Source organism: Petromyzon marinus, unplaced genomic scaffold (assembly GCF_048934315.1).
Source record: "Petromyzon marinus isolate PM22_M1 ecotype Great Lakes invasive population unplaced genomic scaffold, UKy_Petmar_22M1.pri1.0 PM_G_Scaffold_32, whole genome shotgun sequence".
Classification (NCBI taxonomy): Eukaryota; Metazoa; Chordata; class Hyperoartia; order Petromyzontiformes; family Petromyzontidae; genus Petromyzon; species Petromyzon marinus.
Window position 1 is genome coordinate 2,284,680 of NW_027422895.1, and position 9,256 is coordinate 2,293,935.

At 44.5% G+C, this 9,256-nt stretch overlaps 1 protein-coding gene across 1 annotated transcript; it reads right to left on the reverse strand.

Moving 5' to 3' along the window:
• Nucleotides 1-2,658: 2,658 nt before the first annotated feature.
• On the reverse strand, nucleotides 2,659-8,866 carry LOC142915521 (uncharacterized). The gene is made up of 2 exons (XM_076061277.1): nucleotides 8,689-8,866; nucleotides 2,659-3,559 (listed from the first exon to the last, which is right to left on the reverse strand). Exon 2 carries the CDS (start codon nucleotides 3,529-3,531, stop codon nucleotides 2,659-2,661), a length of 873 nt encoding a protein of 290 aa, XP_075917392.1. The 5' UTR covers nucleotides 3,532-3,559; nucleotides 8,689-8,866.
• Between the last annotated feature and the right edge of the window lie 390 nt (nucleotides 8,867-9,256).

Genomic DNA, 9,256 nt, shown 5'->3' on the forward strand with positions numbered 1-9,256 from the left:
TCTTCACGTTCTGCAGATGTAGATGCCACTGGTTCATCACGTTCTGCAGATGTAGATGCCACTGGTTCACGTTCCTCATATGTAGATGCCACTGGTTCTTCACGTTCTGCAGATGTAGATGCCACTGGTTTTTCATGTTCTGCAGCTGTAGATGCCACTGGTTATTCACGTTCTACTGATGTGGATGCCACTGGTTCTTAACGTTCAGCAGATGTAGATTCCAATGGTTCTTCACGTTCTGCAGATGTAGATACCAATGGTTCTTCATGTTCTGCAAATGTAGATGCCACTGGTTCTTCATTTTCTATATATGTAGATGCCACTGGTTTTACATGTTCTACAGATGTAGATGTCACTGGTTATTCACGTTCAACAGATGTACAGTGAGGGAAAAAAGTATTTGATCCCCTGCTGATTTTGTACCTTTGCCCACTAACAAAGAAATGATCAGTCTATAATTTTAATGGTAGGTTTATTTGAACAGTGAGAGACAGAATAACAAAAAACTCCGAAAAACGCACGTCAAAAATGTTATAAATTGATTTGTATTTTAATGAGGGAAATAAGTATTTTACCCCTCTGCAAAACATGATTTAGTACTTGGTGGCAAAACCCTTGTTGGCAATCACAGAGGTCAGACGTTTCTTGTAGTTGGCCACCACGTTTGCACACATCTCAGGAGGGATTTTGTCCCACTCCTCTTTGCAGATCTTCTCCAAGTCATTAAGGTTTCGAGGCTGACGTTTGGAAACTCGAACCTTCAGCTCCCTCCACAGATTTCCTATGGGATTAAGGTCTGGAGACTGGCTAGGCCACTCCAGGACCTTAATGTGCTTCTTCTTGAGCCACTCCTTTGTTGCCTTGGCCGTGTGTTTTGGGTCATTGTCATGCTGGAATACCAATCCACGACCCATTTTCAATGCCCTGGCTGAGGGAACGAGGTTCTCACCCAAGATTTGACGGTACATGGCCCCGTCCATCGTTCCTTTGATGTGGTGAAGTTGTCCTGTCCCCTTAGCAGAAAAACACCCCCAAAGCATAATGTTTCCACCTCCATGTTTGACGGTGGGGATGGTGTTCTTGGGGTCATAGGCAGCATTCCTCCTCCTCCAAACACGGCGAGTTGAGTTGATGCCAAAGAGCTCCATTTTGGTCTCATCTGACCACAACACTTTCACCCAGTTGTCCTCTGAATGATTCAAATGTTCATTGGCAAACTTTCTTGAGCAGGGGGACCTTGCGGGTGCTGCAGGATTTCAGTCCTTCATGACATAGTGTGTTACCAATTGTTTTCTTAGTGACTATGGTCCCAGCTGCCTTGAGATCATTGACAATATCCTCCTGTGTAGTTCTGGGATGATTCCTCACCGTTCTCATGATCATTGCAACTCCACGAGGTGAGATCTTGCATGGAGCCCCAGGCCGAGGGAGATTGACAGATCTTTTGTGTTTCTTCCATTTGCGAATAATCACACCAACTGTTGTCACCTTCTCACCAAGCTGCTTGGCAATGGTCTTGTAGCCCATTCCAGCCTTGTGTAGGTCTGCAATCGTGTCCCTGACATCCTTGGAGAGCTCTTTGGTCTTGGCCATGGTGGAGAGTTTGGAATCTGATTGATTGATTGCTTCTGTGGACAGGTGTGCTCCTAATCTCAGCTCGTTACCTGTATAAAAGACACCTGGGAGCCAGAAATCTTTCTGCTTGAGAGGGGGTCAAATACTTATTTCCCTCATTAAAATGCAAGTCAATTTATAACATTTTTGACATGCGTTTTTCTGCATTTTGTTGTTGTTATTCTGTCTCTCACTGTTCAAATAAACCTAGCATTAAAATTATAGACTGATCATTTCTTTGTCAGTGGGCAAACGTACAAAATCAGCAGGGGATCAAATACTTTTTTTCCCTCGCTGTAGATGCCACCACCACCATCTGTTGCGCGCCGGTTGAACTTACGACTCTCGGTACGAGCAGCTGCAAGTGGACATACGGACCAGGTTTGTTCGCATCTCTGAAAGTTCGTAAGTCGAATGTTCATAAGTAAGGAAGTCCCTGTAGTAATGTTCGTACATAGAGTACATGCTGTGATGTCCGTAGGTAGGGGAATCCACGTCATAGCGCTCTTAAGTATGGGAATCTCTGAAGTAATGTTCGTAAGTAGGGGCATCTCTATAGTAATGCTTGTAAACAGGGGCGTCTTGCGGTAATGTAAGGGAATCCCTGCAGCAGTGATAGTAAATAGAAGAATCCCTCTGGCGATGCTCATAAGGGAGTATCTGCGGTAATGATTGTAAGTAGGGAAGTCCTCGCAGTAACGTTCATAAGTAGGGGATTATCTGAAGTGATGTTTGTAAGTAGAGGAGTTCCCTGCCTTGGTGATTGGCTTCACTTCTCCTCCATCTTGCACCCCGAGTCAAACGGGGAGACGCGGCCGCGACCTCCCCGAGGCTATCGTCGTCGTCCCCGCCGCCGCCGCTACGCCAGGCGTTTTCTATCAGCTTGAAAATAACGAGATCCGACTCTGTCCAGGAGGAGCCCCCTCGGGTCGCGTCGTCGATGGCCTCCGAGGGGAGACCTCCGAGAGTCGACGACGTCGAAGTGGAGGCGGTGGAGGAGGTCACGGCGGAGGCGACGTCAAAGATCCGTTCCCAGGGGTCCCCTCAATCGGAACACGGCAAAGCCTCGTCTCCAATCGACTCCATGGGAGAGCACTTGTAGCCTACGTCCTCCACCTCGTCTAACTCATCACACGGGACACGCTCCCCCACCTCGTCTAACTCATCACACGGGACACGCTCCCCCACCTCGTCTAACTCATCACACGGGACACACTCCCCCACCTTGTCAAACTCATCCCACAAGACACGCTCCCCCACCTTGTCAAACTCATCCCACAGGATACGCTGCACTTCATCTTCCACCTCGTCTAACTCATCCCACGGGACACGCTCCCCCACCTCGTCTAATTCATCACATGGGACACGCTCCCCCACCTCGTCTAACTCATCACACGGGACACGCTCCCCCACCTTGTCTAACTCATCACGCGGGACACGCTCCTCCACCTTGTCAAACTCATCCCACGGGACACGCTCCCCCACCTTGTCAAACTCATCCCACAGGATACGCTGCACTTCATCTTCCACCTCGTCTAACTCATCCCACGGGACACGCTCCCCCACCTCGTCTAACTCATCACATGGGACACGCTCCCCCACCTTGTCAAACGCATCCCACAGGACACGCTCCCCCACCTCGTCTAACTCATCACACAGGACACGCTGCACCTCATCGTCCAGCTTGTCGAACTCATCCCACGAGGCACACTCCAGCTTGTCTAACTCATCCCACGGGTCACGTTCCACCTGCTGTCCCTCCTCCTTTTCCTCCGCCTCTTCCTCCTCCACCTCCTCCTCTTTCTCCTCCACCACCACACAAAGCCCTTCCAAGGTAACGCTCCGCTGGGCTAAGTGGAGCTGGGTGTGAGCGCCGCCGCCGACGTGGTGAGTCTCCACGTCGTCTGGAAGATCCATTGCTTCAACATTCACGGCATTCTCTTTCCTGGGGGGCGGGGGGTTTGTTTAAAATAAAATATAAGAGTTATTATCATGCTCTTGGTAAAGTCATGTAGGTAAAAAATAAAACAACAAAAATCACGACGTTTCGGCCACAACACAAGCAGCCTTCATCAGGTGAAGGGACCAGACTTTCTCGAGGACAGCGCTGGAGTGAAACACAGCCACGCTTAGACCGTGACCTTTAAGCTGCGTGAGAGTAATTAAGGTGCCTTGTCATTATCTGTATCGTTATAATATCTTTATCACGATTATCCGTATTATCAGTATCTGTATCATTGTCATTATCTGTATCATTATAATATCTTTATCACAATTATCCGTATTATCAGTATCCGTATCAGTCATTATCTGTATCGTTATAATATTTTTATCACGATTGTCTGTATTATCAGTATCCGTATCATTGTCATTATCTATATCGTTATATCTTTATCACGATTGTCCGTATTATCAGTATCCGTATCATTGTCATTATCTGTATCGTTATAATATCTTTATCACGATTATCCGTATTATCAGTATCCGTATCATTGTCATTATCTGTTTTGTTATAATATATTTATCACGATCATCCGTATTATCAGTATCCGTATCATTGCTATCATCATTACGATTATCATAAATTGATAAAATTATCCTTGTTATCCTTATTGTTCATTATTGTTAATGTTATCATTGTTACCATTATTGTTCTTAATCTGTCATGATAATTATCATTATTAAACGAGGTCATTTAATATTCTTGGGTCTTTCGGTAAAGTCACAAAGAAAATAACAAAAAAATGTTTTGTGTTAAAAAAATATTTTTGTTATTTCAAAATCAGTGAAGTTGTTAACAACACTTTAGGTGGGTAAACAAATTAAATATTAAAGATGAATCTTGGAAAACATAAACCAAATAATGATTATTAGAGTTAAGCCAAGGGTCACCCAGAGGAGATGGAGCGAGATGGGTTGATCACGGGACCGAGAGAAAAGGATTCCATAGAGGAAGCCTATCGGCCGCCTTTTTTCCCAGCCACATGCGGTAGCAATAAAACGGCAAAGGGAGAGAACACGACTCCCACCGAGATAGACAAAGGCGACACCCGACCGCGAAGGAAGGAGCCAGGCCTTGATGAGACATCTCATCACCACAATAAAATAGAACAAACACACATACATCAGACAAAATAGGACAAAACTCAGCAACAAGAATAAGTCTTCTTTGGTTCTTTCGGTAAAGTCACGTAGAATGAGAATAAAACAATAAATTAATAAAATAAAATAACACAATAAAATTCTCACGACGTTTCGGCCACAACACAAGTGGCCTTCATCAGGTGAAGGGACGAGACTGTCTCGAGGACAGCGCTGGAGCGAACACAGCCAAGCTCAGACCGCGACCTTTAAGCTGTGTGAGAAGAAACAGAGCGCCTTGACAAAGGAATTAGCATTTGGTATTACCTTAGAGTCGCGGCATCTCTTCAGAAAGGTGAGAGACTCGATTAGTTGAGCCTTCTTATCCCGGAGTCTGTTGAATGATCTTAAGGTTATGTGGAATCCCTCCCCGTAGAGGCGGTTAAATTTCGATTTAAAGCCGCGACTCTAAGGTAATACCAAAGGCTAATTCCTTTGTCAAGGCGCTCTGTTTCTTCTCACACAGCTTAAAGGTCGCGGTCTGAGCTTGGCTGTGTTCGCTCCAGCGCTGTCCTCGAGACAGTCTCGTCCCTTCACCTGATGAAGGCCACTTGTGTTGTGGCCGAAACGTCGTGAGAATTTTATTGTGTTATTTTATTTTATTAATTTATTATTTTATTCTCATTCTACGTGACTTTACCGAAAGAACCAAAGAAGATGAATCCTTGCAGTCACGAAAGCTTTAAAGAATAAGTTGACATTATAGGAATCTACACACTCGCTACGATAAAAAAACAGACTACAATCTACATAGTGGGTATTACTTCTCGTACATAATACTGATACTAACGTTATTCACCTTAAATTACACTACATCTTGCCATTTACGTGACTTTACAAAAACCATAGAAATTAATTCCAGCAGTCAAGAAGCTTAACCGAAACTAAGTTATACCTCTAAAACTGAGGACACCAATAAATTACTCTAGTATAACAGCACGGGTCCGCGGATACTGACAGGGGGACGAAATAAAAAAACCCTAAGAAATACGTGGTGATTACAATGTTAAATCACAAATCTTGGGAAACATTAACCAAATAATAATTATGCATTATTAAACCGAGGGTTATCCAGAAAAGATGAGGCGAAATAGGTCACACACAACCAAGATAAACTGTATCCCATAGGAAAAGACCCTCCCAACCGTCTTTGTCTTCCCGCAGCACGGCATAGCAAAGAATGTAACGCCCAGAGCGAGGGAAATTACTCTTGTATTGCAGGGGGGCATCTGTGTTCCACAGATGAAAAGATGGCTTGGGGAGAGACACAGATGGCTTAATAAATGACACACACACAGACACACATACAACTCCCCCCCCCCCCCCCCCCCCCCACAACACAGAGCGAGATCATAGAAAGTTCCGGTCCTTTGTGAGAAGGCGAGTAGAGAAAGAAATTTTGGCATAAAAAGAGAGACACGGGCCATACATTGCAACACAGCTACCAGCGGCAGAAGACGGCGATCATCAGCTACCGAAGATGACCAGCTACCGAAGATAACAGCCAGCCACCGACGCAGGAGATCACCGCCGACGCAGAAGAAGACTCCGCAACTCATCCAGGATGGTGAGGCTCGCCGAGTAGCGACATGCTACGCCGTGCGAATTCAGCGCCGTCCGAAGAAGTATCGCTCGAAAATCATTCTGCTCTGGGCGTCGACTCACAAGAGCCACTGCAGAGCTAAGCTGACCAGAATTCCAGCGTCATCCATCGACGAACGAAAGCATCGTTCGTCGCCAGAGAGCCGGAGCCGGCGCGCACCAAGCAAGGGTGTCAGCTGCCAGCGGAAGAGCTGTGGGTGCTACCTGAAGACGGGATCATCGCGTCGTCCCGACTCTTCGGACTGGCTGCGGACCGAACTCCGGCCGCCCGTGTGAGAGGAGAACCCAGCTATCCGTATGACATGCACGCCGCCACACATTGCAACACATCACCTGGCATCTGCTTGACGCAAATAATTGATCAACAACACATCCCCACTCAACCCATACCATGCCCACTCAACACATATACACGAATCATTACTAAGAAGACTCATGATAAGTGCGTCAAGTATCAACTGATAACGAAGAACACGGTTGCCATTGGGTTACGGGGAAACGGTCGTGTAGAAGTATTTTTAGTAGTTATGTTTCTTTTTGATTTGCATAAATATTATCAACGAATTCATTGATGAAAACTAAACGTTTAAAAACATAAGTTACGAATTCACACACTCACAGGGAGAACACTGCATTGAAATCTTCCTTTGATCACAGAATCTGGCCCGTGAATGTATTGAAACCTCAGCCAATTAATGAGTATTTGCTGAAGCAGGCCTACTGCTGCACACCATGGTTTCAACATTTCGTTAACTTACGTAATCTTGCCCATGGATTCATTGCCGTATACGTTTTGCCTTCGGGATAAGTTTCTTTATTGCCTTCGTGTGAATGTCGTTGCATGAATTTTTTAAGGACTTTTATTCCTTTTGATTTAAAGCTTTCGTGACTACAGTAATTCATATTCTTAGCTCTTTCGGTAAAGTCACGTTGAAGGGAAACAATAAAATAATAAAATATATATAAAACAATAAAAATTCTCACGACGTTTGTGTTATGGTGGAAACGTCGTGAGAATTTTTATTGTTTTATATATGTTTTATTGTTGCCCTTCAACGTGACTTTACCGAAAGAGCTAAGAAGGACTTTTATTCCTATTTGCCGTATATGCTCATGTTACTCTGATGAAGCAATCGTTTGTTCCGGTACCCAGTAAACAAACGTGATCATTGAGGGTTAAATGTATGAATCCATGAAGCCTTAGCCAATTGATGAGTATTTGCTGAAGCAGGCGTACTGCCACACACCCTTGTTCCAAGACATTTCACAATTACGTAATCTTGCTCATGAATTAATTACCGTGTACTTTGCCTTCAGGACATGTTTCTTTATTGCCTTCGTATGAATATCGTTGCACGAATTTTTAAGGAGTTTTGTTCCCTATCGCCGTATATGATCGTGTTACTCTGAGGAAGTAATCAATTGTTCTGGTACCCAGTTAACAAACGTGATTATTGAGGGTTAAATGTATGGATCAATGAGGGGAACATCTCCTGGAATACTGTGTTGACAATTTCAAGCATAAGAATTCGCATATTAGAGTGTTAAAGTTTTGTTTAGAAATTAAAATTGCTTAACACAGCAGTGTTTGAGTGTTTATTTCCTAAGTTAATTCTTAATTACAAGAACTGTATCCTGCGGTGAGATTTGAATTTGGAGACCTGAGATAACACACTAATACATAATCAGTAAATGTTAAAGCGAGAATAATTGTATCATAGCGATCGATAATACGAACCTAGACAACAAAGCCGAGCTCAATCTGGCATACTTACAGCACACCTGCATAACTTCATACAATTAATTGTATGATGCCGATTGATGATACGACCCTGGGCAACGAAGCTAAGCCTAATTATCATAACTGTATACATTAGCATAATAGCATGCGTTCACATAAATTAATACGTCATATCTCCACTTAGCATAATTTATGCACATAATTGAAACATTAACATAACTTTGGATAATTACGCATAAAATTAAATTAAATTTTATTATTTACATCAACATTTTCATACAATAATCCTCAAATTAGTAAAAAAAAATGCACTTACAGTTTAAGGGGTGACTGAAGATTTGCCATCTCACGATCTCTGTATAATTAAATTATTAAACACCTTAGGTGGGTGAACAAATTAAAGATTAAACCTTTAGGCCTAAGGCTTGAGGCCTACTAACCTGTTACTAGGCGAAGCCTGAATCCTCAATTACGTTTAACTTATAGGTTAAGGATGTTTCATGAGAATATTTATTACCGGAAGAAATCCGATTATCTATGAAGCTCTTCACCGCCGCACATACACAAAGACACATTTAAACGATTCTTACTTTTTTGGGTGACGATATTCCCCCACGTGCTAAGAGACTCTCTCGCTCCTCCCAAGGCTCTCAGCTCAACGTCGCCTTTCCCAAGACGCCGATTCTGCCGAGTCGAGCAGAGAACTTTAAACTCCTTCACCACGTCCGAGGGGATCAATAACCAACAACCCCCTCAACGTTAAACTTGTTTACAAAACATCGGGCGGTCACCCGTGGGTCAACCCATGTTAAATTGAGGTGGTGGGGGAGTGGGGGTGTAACCCCGTTTACAATCATCCTTGTCGGTAATATTATGATTGTCATTGCTATTTTCATTGTTGTTACAATTATTATAACTATTTTTTATTGCACTTAAAGGTGACTGCCAACCTACCATGGAAGATATCTGACCGTGTCTGTCGTTTGTGAGGGGCCGAGGGAGCCGACGGAGGGGGCCGACGGAGCCGAGGGGGCCGACGGAGCTGGGGGGGCCGGGGGGGGGGCAACGGAGCCAGGGGGGGCCGACGGAGTCGGGGGGGGGCGACGGAGCTGGGTGGGGGCCGACGGAGCCGGGGGGGGGCGACGAAACCAGGGGGGG